The sequence below is a fragment of the Oncorhynchus mykiss genome, chromosome 11, assembly GCF_013265735.2.
Source record: "Oncorhynchus mykiss isolate Arlee chromosome 11, USDA_OmykA_1.1, whole genome shotgun sequence".
In the NCBI taxonomy this organism is placed as follows: Eukaryota; Metazoa; Chordata; class Actinopteri; order Salmoniformes; family Salmonidae; genus Oncorhynchus; species Oncorhynchus mykiss.
The window spans coordinates 80,606,338-80,624,914 of NC_048575.1; the positions used below are offsets into that span (position 1 = coordinate 80,606,338).

General features: G+C 42.6%; 1 protein-coding gene across 1 annotated transcript; it reads left to right on the top strand.

The window, feature by feature from the left end:
- Positions 1–4,282: 4,282 nt before the first annotated feature.
- Positions 4,283–10,834, top strand: LOC110536472. Its single transcript, XM_021622244.2, has 4 exons — positions 4,283–4,614; positions 5,414–6,115; positions 6,683–6,921; positions 10,089–10,834. Exons 1-4 carry the CDS (start codon positions 4,563–4,565, stop codon positions 10,383–10,385), a joined length of 1,290 nt encoding a protein of 429 aa, XP_021477919.2. The 5' UTR covers positions 4,283–4,562; the 3' UTR covers positions 10,386–10,834.
- The last annotated feature ends 7,743 nt before the right edge of the window (positions 10,835–18,577 follow it).

The window sequence follows — 18,577 nt, forward strand, 5'->3', positions numbered from 1 at the left end:
CAGCCATAAGGACTACAGGACTACAAAACAGACAGCCATAAGGACTACAGGACTACAAAACAGACAGCCATAAGGACTACAGGACTACTAAACAGACAGCCATAAGGACTACAGGACTACTAAACAGACAGCCATAAGGACTACAGGACTACTAAACAGACAGCCATAAGGACTACAGGACTACTAAACAGACAGCCATAAGGACTGCAGGACTACTAAACAGACAGCCATAAGGACTACAGGACTACTAAAGAGACAGCCATAAGGACTACAGGACTACAGGACTACTAAACAGACAGCCATAAGGACTACAGGACTACAGGTCTACTAAACAGACTGCCATAAGGACTACAGGACTACTAAACAGACAGCCATAAGGACTACAGGACTACTAAACAGACAGCCATAAGGACTACAGGACTACTAAACAGACAGCCATAAGGACTACAGGACTACAAAACAGACAGCCATAAGGACTACAGGACTACTAAACAGACAAGCATAAGGACTACAGGACTACTAAACAGACAGCCATAAGGACTACAGGACTACAGGTCTACTAAACAGACAGCCATAAGGACTACAGGACTACTAAACAGACAGCCATAAGGACTACAGGACGACTAAACAAACAGCCATAAGGACTACAGGACTACTAAACAGACAGCCACACATCACACAACGCTCTCTCTCTCTCTGAATCCCCTCTCTTTACATTGTCTGATAAATGACTTAGTGGTGGTTATGGTTATCGTGCCACGTGTGCTTTAATAATTCTGCGGTTGGCATCCGTCCCACCCTGATCTATGAACATACTGTACTGCAGCCTCTGCAGACCAGCTACAGGTGAATGGAGAACATCTATAAACATACTGTACTGCAGCCTCTGCAGACCAGCTACAGGTGACGGGAGAAGATCTATAAACATACTGTACTGCAGCCTCTGCAGACCAGCTACAGGTGAAGGGAGAAGATCTATAAACATACTGTACTGCAGCCTCTGCAGACCAGCTACAGGTGAAGGGAGAAGATCTATAAACATACTGTACTGCAGCCTCTGCAGACCAGCTACAGGTGAAGGGAGAAGATCTATAAACATACTGTACTGCAGCCTCTGCAGACCAGCTACAGGTGAAGGGAGAAGATCTATAAACATACTGTACTGCAGCCTCTGCAGACCAGCTACAGGTGAAGGGAGAAGATCTATAAACATACTGTACTGCAGCCTCTGCAGACCAGCTACAGGTGAAGGAAGACGATCTATAAACATACTGTACTGCAGCCTCTGCAGACCAGCTACAGGTGAAAGGAGAAGATCTATAAACATACTGTACTGCAGCCTCTGCAGACCAGCTACAGGTGAAGGAAGAAGGGGAAAACGTACACTCTTAGTAAAAAGGGATTCCCGAAAGGAGAAAGCTTTTTAGTTCCAGGTAGAACCTTTTTGGGTTCCATGTAGAACCCTTTCCACAGAGGGTTCTACATGGAACCCAAAAGGGTTCTACCTGGAACGGAAAAAGGTTTACTTCAAAGGGTTCTCTATGAGGACAGCCAAATAAACTTTTTAGGTTCTAGATTGCAGCTTTAGTTCCAAGAGTACATTTATTATAAGTGTCTAAATTGTATGGTAAAGACCAGCAAGCCAGGAAAACAAACCTGGGTCTCTGGCGTGAAAGGCAAACACCCTATGCTTCGCGCCAATGGGGTTAACCCAATTGATGGGAATTGTAACATATCTCATACAGTGCATTTGGAAAGTATTCAGAAACCTTGACTTTTTCCACATTCGTTTTTTTTATTACAGCCTTATTCTAAAATGGATTTAAAAAAAATAAATACATGTCCTTCATCAATCTACACACAATACCCCCATCATGACAAAGAGAAAACTGTTTTTCAGAAAATGTTGCAAAAAAATATACAAAATTACACTTATTTACATAAGTATTCAGACCCTTTGCTATGAGACTCGAAATTGAGCTCAGGTACATCCTGTTTCCATTGATCATCCTTGAGATGTTTCTACAACTTGATTGTAGTCAACCTGTGGTAAATTCAATTGATTGGACATGATTTGGAAAGGCACATATCTGTCTATATACAGTCCCACGGTTGACAGTGCATGTCAGAGCAAACACCAAGCCATGAGGTCGAAGGAATTGTCCGTAGAGCTCAGAGCCAAGATTGTGTCGAGGCACAGATCTGGGGAAGGGTACCAAAACATTTCTGCAGCATTGAAGGTCCCCAAGATCAGAGTGGCCTCCATCATTCTTCAATGGAAAAGTTTGAAAATACCAAGACTCTTCCTAAAGCTAGCCGTTCGGCCAAACTGAGCAATCGGGGGAGAAGGGCCTTGGTCAGAGAGGTGAATGGAACTCTATCCCACATCGAGTAACTCATGCAATCAGTAAAATTGTATTTAAAAAAAACGGATTTAAAAAAACACCTTATGGAACCGGTGGGGACTAAATTGTGGTTAAAATAAGTAAGTATGCAATAATAATAATAAGTATGCAAGAGAAAAGCACTAAACGATTTGCCCTGAACAAACTTAACTTGGGAGTTAAAAACAGCCTCACTGTTTTGTGCCGATAGAGCGAATGAGAGATCAATCAATCAAATGTATTTATAAAGCCCTTCTAACATCAGCTGATGTCACAAAGTGCTGTACAGAAACCCAGCCTAAAACCCCAAACAGCAAGCAATGCAGGTGTAGAAGCACGGAGAGAGAGATAAAAGGAAGTGATTCCCAAACCTTCCATAACAAAGCCATCACCTACAATGAGATGAACCTGGAGAAGAGTCCCCTAAGCAAGCTGGTCCTGGGGCTCTGTTCACAAACACAAAAAGAGCCCCAAGACAGCAACACAATTAGACCCAACCCAAAAAGATAATTACTTTACACATTGGAATTGACAAAAAAAAACAGAACAAACTAGAATGCTATTTGGCCCTAAACATTAGACCCAACCCAAAAAGATAATTACTTGACACATTGGAATTTACGTAAAAACAGAACAAACTAAGAATGCTATTTAGCCCTAAACAGAGAGTACACAGAAGCAGAATACCTGACCACAGTGACTGACCCAAACTTAAGGAAAGCTTTGACTATGTACACACTCAGTGAGCATAGCCTTGCTATTGCGAAAGGCCGCCGTAGGCAGACATGGCTCTCAAGAGAAGACAGGCTATGTGCACACTGCCCACAAAATGAGGTGGAAACTGAGCTGCACTTCCTAACCTCCTGCCCAATGTATGAACATATTAGAGACACATATTTCCCTCAGATCACACAGATCCACAAAGAATTTGAAAACAAATCCAATTTTGATAAACTCCCATATCTACTGGGTGAAATACCACAGTGTTACATCACAGCAGCAAGATTTGTGACCTGTTGCCACAAGAAAAGGTGAACCAGTGAAGAACAAACACCATTGTAAATACAACCCATATTTATGTTTATTTATTTTCCATTTTGTACTTTAACCATTTGCACGTCGTTACAACACTGCTTATAGACATAATATGACATTTGAAATGTATTTTGGAACTTCTGTGAGTGTAATGTTTACACACAGTTTACTTGTTTTTGTTTTTTTCACTTTTGTTTATGTTGACAGAGAGAGAGAGAGACAGAGAGAGCCAGAGAGAGACAGAGAGAGCCAGAGAGAGAGAGAGACAGAGAGAGAGAGAGAGAGCCAGACAGAGAGAGCCAGAGAGAGAGAGCCAGAGAGAGAGAGAGACAGAGAGGGAGAGAGAGAGACAGAGAGACAGAGAGAGAGACAGAGAGAGACAGAGAGAAAGAGAGAGAACTGGTCTTGTCCCCCTCTTCTCTTGTAATCATCTAGTTATCTGTACTGTGGTGCATGGGATCATCATTCTACATGTTATGACTAGGTTATTGTGCACACTGCTGTATGTCTGTGTAGACAATACCAGTAATTAACGGAGTAAACAATTAAAGGAATAGCAAAGCTTTCATCCTCTCCCTCCACCTCCAGTTTTAACCCAGACATTTAATGGATGTCATTGATGGAAAGCATGTGGCAGTTGGTGGTGAGTGACAGGCTCTCAGGACATCGGTGGATCAGAGTAGGTAGAAAAAGCATTAGCTGCAGTTAGCTGCACCACGACTCCTGTACTGCGTTAGAGATGAAAGCATAGGGAAGAAAGTCATCGAAGTGGAAGGAGGGACACACAAATATACACGGACCCAGCTAGCATGTTACTTTACAAGCCACTCACTGTTCTCAAATTGTCTTGTTCCTTTTCCTCATCGAAAAAAATTACAGTTCTTGCCCAATGTAGTGTTTTCAATATTATCTTAGAATTGTATATTTTGGCCCAGAAGTAGAATATCTATCCACTACACGTATGAAGCTGCAACATGTTGACAATAATGTAATGTAGTTACATGCATCAGCGTTTATTGACTCTAAAATGACAACAACAAACAAACAAAATTTCCTCTGCATCTTGGTGACGTCACGCAAACGATAACCCGGAAGAGAGGAAAGCACACCGTTATCTCTGGATGTTTACACCCGAAAGCGAAGATGAATCCTCCGATTATCAACTCTACTAACTCGGTCACAACTTCCACGAAAAGTACGTGTCTGATACGAAGCAGTATGTTTTAACATTCATGCATGCATCGCTCATTCATAACGTACTGTAGATAGCCTCAGCTAACGGTAACGTTATTGTTAGTTAGCCTAAGTCAGGAAATAGCTAGCTAACGTTACTCAGACTACAACATGCTGGCAAAGCTTCGATGTCACTTTGTTATCGAAGAAACTTATGTTTTATAGCCTTGATATACCAGATGTGATATTAGATAACAAGCTATTTCTCACACAGACAAGCTAGCAAGCTTAAACTTATCTTGACTCTGTTGCCTACCACTTGGCTAGCTAATTGCTAGTGTACAGTCAACTAGCTAGCTTGCTACTCTCAATAAATGGTAAAAAGTCATATAATTACTAGCTAGCTGAGTTTACTCAACTCCGTGATGGAAGATATCCACATTACAGGGATTTAAACTAGAGCTAAGTGATAGCTAGCGCGATGTTGTTGCCAAACATTATAGCTATCATTTGAGAGATTATAGTTATTATTTATAGGGCCATCCGGAAGCATCAACAAGAGTCTGCATGCATCACACTTTTAATTAAAGCAAGGAAATAGAAACATTATTTTAACCTGTTGCCTGCAATTCAGTGTAATTTTTGTGTGTGGGGGGGGGGGGGGGGGGGTTCAACTGATGTATGGATAGTCGCTAACTAGTACCAATGTGTAAACCTAACCTATGCGCAAAATACCTATTGAGTTCACTGTGTAGCTTCATATTAATAAGCAGGATAATGCCTTATGGTTGTACTGTACTGTCCACACCTCACTCCTGCAGGGAAGCGAGAGGCCGAGCGCTCCGTCAACTGGACGGTGGAGGAGACTCAGGTGTTGCTGTGTGCCTGGAGTGATGAGCACGTACAGAAGAGCCTGGCGGAGAACGTCCGAAACCGCCATGTCTTCAAACACCTCTCAACCCGCATGTGTGACCTGGGCTTCTCCCGCAGTCCCCACCAGTGCCGGCTCCGCGTCAAGACCCTCAAGGCCAACTATGTCAGAGCCAAGCTGCTGAGGAGCGTGGACGACTCCCAGCCCTGCAGTTTCAGGTACTACGCTGAGATGGACGCTGTGCTGGGGAGAAACTGTGCAGTGGATGGGATGGGAGGAGGGTGCCATTTTGGATCTCCTGAAGGGATAGGAGGACTAGGAGGAGAGCATCATTTTGGGTCTGAAGGGATAAGAGGAGGAGGACGCCATTTTGGATCTCCTGATAGGATAGTAGGAGGGCGACATTTTGGGTCTGTCGATGGAATGGGAACAGAACCCCATTCTGGATCTCCTGAGGGGATAGGAGGACGACAGTCGCGGTATCTGGTCTCTGAGGTGAAGGTGGAGGAGGAGGAGGAGGACAGAGAGGCAGAAGACACAGACGACTACGAGTCCAATGGCATAGGAATCAACGGTCAGCCACTGGCGGGCTCGGGTGGAAGACGCCATGATGTTTTTGTAGACCGCCTCAACGTCTATCATGATCCTGTTGGTATGTATTCTACTGTCTGTCACACTTTCTTCTGTCAGTACCACTGATTTTCATTGAAATTATCATTAGTAACAAATCTTAGATTTGTTTTTCACTGAGCTCCAACCTCAGATAGAAACTGAAGTACAAAACAATACTGACTGTATTAAAACAGTTGATCTAGTCTTTATACAATACTGACTATTAACACAGTTGATCTAGTCTTTATACAATACTGACTGCATTAACACAGTTGATCTAGTCTTTATACAATACTGACTATTAACACAGTTGATCTAGTCTTTATACAATACTGACTGCATTAACACAGTTGATCTAGTCTTTATACAATACTGACTATTAACACAGTTGATCTAGTCTTTATACAATACTGACTGTATTAAAACAGTTGATCTAGTCTTTATACAATACTGACTATTAACACAGTTGATCTAGTCTTTATACAATACTGACTGCATTAACACAGTATAGCTAGTCTTTATACAATTTCAAATCAAATGTCACAATGTTGGGAAAATGAAGCTTAAATGAACTAGAATCATTATCTAGTTCATCTCTTGATTGCAGGTCATCCATTAGAGGTGGACCTGAGCTCCAGATCCCCCTCCCCCCCACCACCCCAACCACCACCCCACCCGGCCTCCCCTCTTCATCCACCCCCAGACCCTAGCCCTGGCCGTGGTAGCACCATCCCCTCCACCCAGTCCCTGGAGCCTGCGTTGAAACACCTGGCAGACTGCTTCCAGAGGCTGGTCTCAGAGTCCCGGGGGCTGCTGGTACAGCTGGAGGGCCAGAGGCAGGAGCAGGTCAGAGACAGATATATATATATATATGATACATCCCAAATTGTACCCTATTACCTATACAGTGCACTACTTTATAGGGGATAGGGTGTCATTTTGGACTCACTCATGCAGTTTTGTTAAACTGGGACGGCATGTTAGCACCGTTGAGCATACCATTTATCCATTCACGATGAGTATTTAGATTCATGTTTGAATTTTAGACATTCGGTCAGTCAGTCATAGTATTGCTTTAAAAACATTGGAAGATTTCTAATGAGGAGCTAACATGGCTGCCATGTAACGATAGTCAAGTAAATCATTCATAATGCTTTTGATAGCAACCTCAAATTCTAAACTGTATCTATCGGTGGGGTCGTTCCACCTCAAAATGCACCCGAAAGAGGATTTCAACACCCACTATCTCAAAATAATTTCTGTAGTTAGAAAACAGGTAAGATTAGCATTCCTACAACATTATCCTGTTGAAATATAATTTTATCTCAGCAAAATTAAGCTGATTTCACCCAAATTGGCTATTTTAAGTTCTAGAATTCAAATCAAAAATCACTTTTTTATTTTATTTGTCACAATGCCCGAATACATACCAGGTGGGGATGTAACCAGCTCTCGATGGTGCAGCTCTAGAACCTTTTGAGTATCTGAGGCCTCATGCCAAATCTTTTCAGTCTCCTGGGGGGAGTCAGTCTTCACGACTGTTCTTGGAGTGCTTGGACCATGTTAGTTTGTTGTTGATGTGGACACCAAGGAACTTGAAGCTCTCAACCTGCTCCACTACAGCCCCGTCAATAAGAATGGGGGGGAGGGGTGTTCGGTCCTCCTTTTCCTGTAGTCCACAATCATCTCCTTTGTCTTGATTACGTCGAGGGAGAGGTTCGTGTAATATTCAATAAATATAGTACATAACATCCAATTTGGACTAAAACAATGAGCATATATCTATGGTCTCCACCTGTTGTATTCAGCGCATGTGACAAAAAAAGGATTAATTTGATTTGGAATCCAATTTGAGTACGATATGAGGATTCCAAAGAAATGGTCAAAATCCACCCACGGACCACCCGTGCAAATACCACCCCAACAACCAACCTGTCTGCCCGATAGAGTGGAGTTACAGCTCGGTGTATTGTTTCATCATCTTATGTAATGTGTTCTCAGTGAATTTGGTGATGGGTTCTCCCCCCCCCTTATTCAGAGAAATTAGTCATTGAACTTTATGTCCCATTCTGCATCCTGATATTACTGTGTTCTGACCACTAGATGGCGCTGTTACTGCTATTAGGAACAGCGCCATCGAGGAACAGCAACCCCCTAAATGTTAAAGGGATAGTTCACCAAAATTACATTGGTTTCCTTACCCTATAAGCAGTCCATGGATAAGGTACGACAGGGAACAGAGAAACACTGAGAAAGAAACAATAGTCAGAGCTGCAGCCCCATACTACTACAGGTCAGACAGAACTGATAGTACAGAGCATTCAGAAAGTATTCAGACCCCTTGACTTTTTCCACATTTTGTTACGTTACAGCCTTATTCTAAAAATGGATTCAATAGTTTTGTTTCCTCATCAATCTACACACAATACCTCATAATGACATCACAATACCCCATAATGACATCACAATACCCCATAATGACATCACAATACCCCATAATGACATCACAATACCCCATAATGACAAAAGCAAAAACTTTTTTTTTTGCTTTTTTTTGCAAATGTATTAAAAATAAAAACCTTAAATCTCACATTTACATAAGTATTCAGATCTTTTACTCAGTACTTTGTTGAAGCACCTTTGGCATTGATTACAGCCTCAAGTCTTCTCTTCTCGGGTATGACGCTACAAGCTTGGTACACCTGTATTTGGGGAGTTTGTCCCATTCTTCTCTGCAGATCCTCTCAAGCTCTGTCAGGTTGGATGGGGAGTGTTACTGCACAGCTATTTTCAGGTCTCTCCAGAGATGTTCGATTGGGTTTATGTCCGGGCTCTGGCTGGGCCACTCAAGGACATTCAGAGACTTGTCCAGAAGCCACTCCTGCATTGTCTTGGCTGTGTGCTTAGGGTGGTTGTCCTGTTGGACGGTGAACCTTCGCCCCAGTCTGAGGTCCTGAGTGCTGTGGAGCAGGTTTTCATCAAGGATCTTTACTCCGTTCATCTTTCCCTCGATCCTGACTAGTCTCCCAGTCCCTGCAGCTGAAAACATACCCGCAGCATGATGCTGCCACCACCATGCTTCACTGTAGTGATGCTGCCACCACCATGCTTCACTGTAGTGATGCTGCCACCACCATGCTTCACTGTAGTGATGCTGCCACCACCGTGCTTCATTGTAGTAATGCTGAAAGCACCGTGCTTCATTGTAGTGATGCTGCCACCACCGTGCTTCCTTGTAGTGATGCTGCCACCACGTGCTTCATTGTAGTGATGCTGCCACCACCATGCTTCACCGTAGGGATGGTGCCAGGATCCCTCCAGACCTGACGCTTGGCATTCAGGCCAAAGAGTTCAATCTCGGAGCTAGAAGCACAAACATTTCGCTACACACACAATAACATCTGCTAATCACGCGTGACCAATAAAAATGTATGGGTTTTGCATGGGGGGGTCCGTGGGTGGGATCGGCATGGGGGGGGTCCGTGGGTGGGATCGGCATGGGGGGGTCCGTGGGTGGGATCGGCATGGGGGGGGGGGGTCCGTGGGTGGGATCGGCATGGGGGGGTCCGTGGGTGGGATCGATATGGGGGGGTCCGTGGGTGGGATCGGCATGGGGGGTCCGTGGGTGGGATCGATATGGGGAGTCCGTGGGTGGGATCGGCATGGGGGGGTCCGTGGGTGGGATCGGCATGGGGGGTCCGTGGGTGGCTTTTGACCATTTTCTTTGGAATCCTCAGGTCTTACTCATTGTTAGAAATTGTTTTGGTCCAAATCGGATTTTATGTACTATAGTTATTGAATATTATATGAATCCTAGAATTTAAATGGCCTGTTTGGGTGTCAATCAAATTAGTTTAATTTCTTAGAGATCAAATTAGATTTCAATAAAATAATGTTTCAGGGACGCTGATCTGCTCCGTTTCTAACTACAGAAACGATTTCAGATCAATCAGAGACGGCAGGTGTCATGGCTTGCTGATATGACATGGAATGACCCTGTGTCTCTATCTCAGACTCGCTGGCAGCAGGACCTCCTGTCTCAGTGGCTGGAGAGAGAGGAGAGGAGGCAGAGGGAGGCAGCAGACAGGGAGGACCGGAGAGAGAGAGCTCGGATGGAACATGAGGTCAGGGTACTGCAGCTCCTCACTGGCCTGGCCCAGAACCAGCAGAGGAACCAGACACATCACAGCTGCTGCCACCAGTGTAGCAGGACGGAAGGGGTAGCAGGGGGTGGTTCCGGGGCCTCGACCACTACTACACTGGATAATGGAGCTGGGGACAGAGATGGGACTGAATCAGAGACCACATAGACAGGGTGGGATGTGATGCAGATCTGGGCCAAATACAGTATTTGATGTACGTTATGTATTTGACTCGTGTCTGGTGTGGTGAGCATTCGTTGCCTTCTAAATTGGAAAGGACTAGGCTCTCAGTATTTGTTTACTTCTTTGCCTGGTCACTTGTTTGGAGTGTACATTCTGCTTTCAAAAAAAAAACTATACAATGGGTTTTAATCCTAGGATTTCTTAGGATAACAAGAATAATTTGGTGGGTGCTTATATTGGTCCTATTTCAAAAAAGGTGTGTTTTGTATATCCCAACTCTCCCTGAGACACCCTGGGAGAGTGGGGTCGCGTCCAGGGTCTCAGTGAAACACTGAGACCATCTCAATTGTAATGATGTTTATTATGTTCTGTGCCATTTTACAGTTTATTATGAATTGTCTTACCAATAAAAATGCATTGGTATCGAATGGTTATTTTTTATACGTTTGTTTACTCCTTATCTATACCACTCACGTTGCTGTCGCATGTAATTCACTTCATCCTAATGTTTGTGTCTAATGAACGCAACTTGTGTGTTTGTGTTCTTCGTGAAAAGGATCTGAATGTGTCTGTCAACATTCTCAGACTCCTTTTATGATGTCATCATCAGGGGGCTACTGCAGCGTAGTAAATAGATTGTTGATGGCTAGCTGAATGTGTCTGTCAACATTCTCAGACTCCTTTTATGATGTCATCATCAGGGGGCTACTGCAGCGTAGTAAATAGATTGTTGATGGCTAGCTGAATGTGTCTGTCAACATTCTCAGACTCCTTTTATGATATCATCAGGGGCTACTGCAGCGTAGTAAATAGACATGTTGATGGCTAGCTGAATGGGCGGGGAGCAGTGCTTAGCTCACCACCGGTCAGCTCAGCTAAAAGAGGTGTTAGGAATTGTTTTATGAACGGTTTTGAGTTAAAGGTGTGAAGCACGGTTGGGTTGAGGTCAATTCAGGAACTCCAGGAAGTGAATTGACATTCAAAAGACATCTGAAAAGTGAGGGATGTCTATTTTCCATTCATTTGAATTAGGTTTTTAAAATTCTTCCTGAATTTATACTGAACCAAACACGAGTGCGCCTCCCGAGTGGCGCAGTGGTTTAATAAGGCGTCACTACAGACCCTGGTTCGTTCCCAGGCTGTGTCACAACCTGCCGTGATCAGGAGTCCCATAGGTTGGTGCACAATTGGCCCAGGGTCATCTGGGTTAGGGGAGGTTTTTGTCAGGGGTAGGCCATCATTGTAAATAAGAATACATTTGTTCTTAACTGACTTGCCAAGTTAAAGTATTATTATTTTAAACGGTGATTGTGAGGAGGACCAAGTATTTCAGCAACTATTTCAAAAACATTAGACCAGGTTACTAGCATTAGACCAGGTTACTAACATTAGACCAGGTTACTAACATTAGACCAGGTTACTAACATTAGACCAGGTTACTAACAATAGAACAGGTTACTAAGATTAGACCAGGTTACTAGCATTAGACCAGGTTACTAACAATAGAACAGGTTACTATCATTAGACCAGGTTACTAGCATTAGACCAGGTTACTAACATTAGACCAGGTTACTAACAATAGACCAGGTTACTAACATTAGACCAGGTTACTAACATTAGACCAGGTTACTAACATTAGACCAGGTTACTAACATTAGACCAGGTTACTAACATTAGACCAGGTTACTAACATTAGACCAGGTTACTAACATTAGACCAGGTTACTAACATTAGACCAGGTTACTAACGTTAGACCAGGTTACTATCATTAGACCAGGTTACTAACATTAGACCAGGTTACTATCATTAGACCAGGTTACTAACAATAGAACAGGTTACTAACATTAGACCAGGTTACTAGCATTAGACCAGGTTACTAACATTAGACCAGGTTACTAACATTAGACCAGGTTACTAGCATTAGACCAGGTTACTATCATTAGACCGGGTTACTATCATTAGACCGGGTTACTAACATTAGACCGGGTTACTAACATTAGACCGGGTTACTAACATTAGACCAGGTTACTAACATTAGACCAGGTTACTAACATTAGACCAGGTTACTAGCATTAGACCAGGTTACTAGCATTAGACCAGGTTACTATCATTAGACCAGGTTACTAACATTAGACCAGGTTACTAACATTAGACCAGGTTACTATCATTAGACCAGGTTACTAACATTAGACCAGGTTACTAACATTAGACCAGGTTACTAACATTAGACCAGGTTACTAGCATTAGACCAGGTTACTAACATTACACCAGGTTACTAACATTAGACCAGGTTACTAACATTAGACCAGGTTACTAACATTAGACCAGGTTACTAACCTCCCTTCTGAAATATTACAAAACAGCTCCATAATCAAACTAGGCCAACATAAATCTTATCGAGTCTGTTTTGTTCTTTCTTCTATTGTATTATTGACTGTACGTTTGTTTATTCCATGTGTAACTCTGTTGTTGTTGTTTGTGTCACACTGCTTTGCTTTATCTTGACCAGGTCGCAGTTGTAAATGAGAACTTGTTCTCAACTGGCCTACCTGGTTAAATAAAGGTGTTCTCAACTAGCCAACCTGGTTAAATAAAGGTGTTCTCAACTAGCCTACCTGGTTAAATAAAGGTGAAATAAAAACAATAAACATGTTTAAATCCATTTTAGCGGAAATCTTATACGTTTTAAATCCATGTCAGCCATACGTTATAACGGACAACGCCATCCTGATCCTAATACCTGCTATTAACTTTTCCCTAGTTCTAGACTGTCATTAAATGTACTGAGAAAGCTGTTTATTATGCTGCCTTCAAAACAACTGGGAACTCTTGAAAATTACAAGGTCAAATCATGACGTCAGTGATCTTCAGTTATAGGTAAGTCGGAGAAAGAGGCCCGAGTTGGATGACCGTTCAAATAGATTTCTCAGAGTTCCCAGCTGCTTTGTTACGCACTGAAGTCTGAGATTTCCTAGTGCCTAGTTGTTTTGAACGCTGCATTATACCGCTGTAGCATAGGGTAAGAGAGAGAGAATATGTGTGTGTCGGAGAAAGAGAAAGTGAATGTAGTATTTTGTGGGGCTTCAGGGAAGGGAGAGAGAGAGGGTTGGGCTCTTCGGTGGATAGAAGGAATTCCTTGGGAGAATCTCATTTGGTTTTGCGTCTGGGTCCTCTGTCCTCTCTTGCCTCCTTTTGAAAAAGGTCAAAGGTAAATCTTGGAGAGGGAACATGGATGCAAATGCTCTTGTATGAAATGAGACTGTCCTCTAATCGCACGTCATCAGGCAAATTAACGTTTACAGGGTGGAATCCCAAAATAAGGTGAAAGGATGAGTACCATATCATTTTTAAATCATTCCATGCTTTCTTCCTTTAAGAAAACAGCAACTGATTAAAACACTTGCTACCGCGAGGATACTATTGCGCTTGCTGCTGCCGAAGTAGGTAATCAATGAGGCGAGCGGACTCTTTCGTTCGCCTACTAGTGAATTGACACGCCTCGACCCCTTATCGGTTTCTGGGTCTCGGAGGAAGAGAGGACGGAGGAGGCAAGGTCCAAATGAGAATCTGGGCCGTTTTCAGTTCTTCTCTGAGTAAAGTTTATTTGTGTGTGAAAAGCCAGGCTCACCATTGTTCAATGAGGAAGTCTCTAGTATAGATGTGTTTTTATCAGAGTTGGGGGATAAGTTAAATGCCAGTCCAGCCTATTGATAGCCTCCACCAGGCCTGGGTTCAAAAACGTTTATTTAAAAACATATTTCTGTGTATTTGGGTATTTTCAAATACACAGCTCCAAAAAAAAATGTACTTTTATTTCAGTATTTGAATGTTTATTTGAAGAAGAAAAAACAAATAGTTGACCAAATTAATTGTATTTTGAAAGTATTTTCAAATAGCTGGGTAAATGCATGGGAGTGTCTTTGAGTCTTCTGAAATACATTCCAATATCCGACTTTTTATTTTAATTTTAAATAAAGGTTTATCTAAATACTTGTTGTTGAAAAATAATTTAAATATATGGTATTTGATCCCAGCCTGGTCTCCACGTTGATCATGTTATTTCAATGGTGTTTTGATTTTGTGGAATATTTTTTGGCAGATGGGTTAGAATATATTAGATTTTTTATTGTATTTACCCACATCACAATCAAACAAGTTGCCATTGATAACTATAGGGATATTACACAGCACTGCCACGCCATCTGTAAAACCTGCATGACACAAAATCGAAACCTTAATTGCTAAACTTAGCTACAAATGCTTAAATATTTAATTTTTTTAAAAACTCATTATAAATGTCTAAATCAATTACACAAAACTCAATTCTGCACAGGCTTACCATTGCTTGTTTAAACAATTGTCACATTCAATTATTTGGGCAATGAATGAATGTCACAACTGTTTAGTCCCCTAAAACATTGTTTGAGACATCAGTCACTACAGTTTATTAGATCCCTAAAATGATAACGACATGCCTGTGTTCAAAGATTTCCTTGGTTATTATCGCACATCTTCTGATGCATATAATTACCAAAGAGCTCCTCCAACTCAGCATAATTACCAAAGAGCTCCTCCAACTCAGCTATGAATAATAGAGTGAGAGATTATTGCTACGTTCGTAACAAAGCGGGAAGTGGGGATTTACCACGTACAACTGGGAAAAAATCACTAGGAACGGGAGAGGTTAAACGGACACGCCTGGTGCCCTAATTGATGAGGTTTGTCGGGGCAGCGAGTGCCGAGTGGAGACGAACGGATTCGGTAAATTCAGTTCAGTCCTTTCCATGTGTTTAATTTATACTTGCGCCTACAAACAAATCGTAACGTTATGCCGTAGTTGTACGTTTTCTAGGAAAATCACTACAATAAATGTGCTTTAGCTGTCACCATGGCCTGACATTAGCTACACTAGCTAGCTACTCCCCTCTCCTTACATTAAAAAAATTGTACATAATGTCCCCCGCCATCATTTTCCTATGAACGAAAACGGCTTCTGGATACTTTTTTGAAATTGTACATAATCCCCGGGATTTGAAAGAGGAAGTCGTGGTGAAAATGAGACAGGTGAGGCGGTTTCCTAACGAGATAAAGTCAGCGAACAAATAGATAGCCATTGCTCTTCGTTCTGCTAGCGAATGTGCAGTCACCGTCCACTTGGATTCCTGGCGTGTCCGTATAGCCTCTCCCACTTGAACGGCCCTCCGGCTGGTAATTACTAGTGGAAAACTCATCTATCATGCTGACCTCTAATGTCACCTACTAAGAAAATTACCTTGAAAACAGCATTTTCAGCAGTTAAATGCAACAGCAAATCATTAAGCCCACTATAAAAAGCAATATATTAATATGTCTTTTTGAGCACTATAATAGCACTATAATTTGTTGACAAGTGTGATAACTGTACTTTTAGTTTATGGTTTACGCAACTTGTTGGACGTTAGCCAATCAGCGTTTCTCAACGAGTTGAAAGCAAGTTAATGCATCCAACTGGTATTTACGACTTCACATCTGGTAAATTCCCACCTCTCACGTGGTTACTGATAAAAGTCACCTTGTCCGAGAGAGACGTACACGGCTATCAAAACGTCACGCCATGGTAAGCCTATACGAATCACAGCCCTTATTTTTAAGTGTTTCTAAAAATCCCCAATGAGAAAATGAATGGTGGAAAAACAATTAGAACCATTTCCATGTTTGACCGCTAGGTTATATGGGTATCATGACACCTCCACTGTGGGGTTCTATACCTTATCATCAGCATATTCATTCCTTGGAACATGTTGATCATGTTCAGCTTCATGTAGAAGTGGGATTTCGATTGCATCAACTTCATTGGCAATGACAAAGGTGAATGCCATGTCTGCCAGTAGCTAGGGGTTCAGTAGCTAGGGTCCAGTAGCTAGGGGTTCAGTAGCTAGGGGTTCAGAAGCTAGGGGTTTAGTAGTTAGGGGTTCAGTAGCTAGGGTTCAGTAGCTAGGGGATCAGTAGCTAGGGTTTAATAGCTAGGGGTTCAGTAGCAAGGGTCCAGTAGCTAGGGGTTCAGAAGCTAGGGGTTCAGTAGCTAGGGGTTCAGTAGCTAGGGGTTCAGTAGCTAGGGGATCAGTAGCTAGGGTTTAATAGCTAGGGGTTCAGTAGCAAGGGTCCAGTAGCTAGGGGTTCAGAAGCTAGGGGTTCAGTAACTAGGGGTTCAGTAGCTAGGGGTTCAGTAGATAGGGGTTCAGTAGCTGGGGGTTTAGTAGCTAGGGTTTAGTAGCTAGGGGTTCAGTAGCTAGGGGTTCAGTAGCTAGGGGTTCAGTAGCTAGGGGTTCAGTAGCTAGGGTTCAGTAGCTATGGTTCAGTATCTAGGGGCTCAGTAGCTAGGGTTCAGTAGCTAGGGGTTCAGTAGCTAGGGATTCAGTAGCTAGGGGTTCAGTAGCTAGGGGTTCAGTAGCTAGGGGTTCAGTAGCTAGGGTTCAGTAGCTAGGGGTTCAGTAGCTAGGGTTCAGTAGCTAGGTCTCAGTGGCTAGGTTTCAGTAGCTAGGGTTCAGTAGCTAGGGGTTCAGTAGCTAGGTCTCAGTGGCTAGGGGTTCAGTAGCTAGGGGTTCAGTAGCTAGGGGTTCAATAGCTAGGGTTTAGTAGCTAGGGGTTCAGTGGCTAATTTTCAGTAGCTAGGGGTTCAGTAGCTAGGTCTCAGTGGCTAATTTTCAGTAGCTAGGTTTCAGTAGCTAGGGTTCTTAACTGACTTGCCTAGTTAAATAAGGTTCAATTTAAACATTTAAATACATATTTGCGCATAAAGGCTTTTCCATTTGTCACATCATACATTTTACCGACACAAAAAGATCCCACCATGTCGAACGAAACAAATTGTACAGGCATTTTATGTTTCCATCTGCCTGGTGGTTACTTTTTTCATGCGTCAGGTAATTCATCGGCATGAAATGGTTAAATGAAAATATGGTTAGTGTCATGTTTCCTAGAAACAGCAGAAGTTGTCTGATTTGCTGTCAGTGGATGTGTACCTCACCCATATGCCCCTAATTTCATCTGGTACCTCCCCCACATACACGTCATGTCATCTGGTACCTCCCCCACATACACGTCATGTCATCGGGTACCTCCTTCATATGCACGTCATGTCATCGGGTACCTCCCCCACATGCCCGTCATGTCATCGGGTACCTCCCCCACATCTCAAATTGAACAATAATCTGCGGGTGCTCAGTCATTTTGGCAACGAGGCAGCATGGTACATTGTCCAGAAAACATAAATCTCTTTTTCATAAAATACAGACAAGTTTTTATTGGGAAGGCAGATATAGCGTGGTTATTACACGTTCTTAATTACGTCTCTTTTATTTTGAGTCGAATTCCCCGTGGGCTTGAACGAGGCACCGGGGTCGCACCAAAAAAACATGTAAAATATATAAAATATAAATAAAATATAAATAAATAAAATATATATCCATATAATAATCCTGGGTTATGCCCAGGAGGCAGCCCGGTTCCAAATCGAATGCAATCAACTTTCAGTCGATGCAAATCACAGCTACACTAGAAAGTCTCAGATTTCCAATTTTGATAAACTCCCACATCTATTGGGTGAAATACGATAGTGTTTCATCGCAGCAGTACGATTTGTGACCTGTTGCCACGAGAAAAGGGCAACCAGTGAAGAACAAACACCATTGTAAATAAAACCCATATTTATGTTGATTTATTTTCCTTCAGTACTGTAATGACCTGACAATTTGCACATGGTTATAACACAGTACATATCCATAGTATGACATTTGAAATGTCTCCATTCCTTATAAACTTTTATGAGTGTAATTTTTACTGTTCATTTTTTATTGTTTATTTCACTTTTGTTTATTATCTACTTCACCCTTCGGGCTCCGGTGGCGCAGCAGTCTAAGGCACAGCATCTCAGTGACCCCGGTGCCTTGTTCCCTACAGACATCCTGGTTCGAATCAGGCTGTATCACAAATTTTTACTGTTCATTTTTGATTGTTTATTTCACTTTTGTTTATTATGTACTTCACCCTTTGGGCTCCCGGGTGGCGCAGCAGTCTAAGGCACAGCATCTCAGTGACCCCGGTGCCTTGTTCCCTACAGACATCCTGGTTCGAATCAGGCTGTATCACAAACGGCCGTAATTGGGAGTCCCATAGGGCATCGCACAATTGGACCAGCG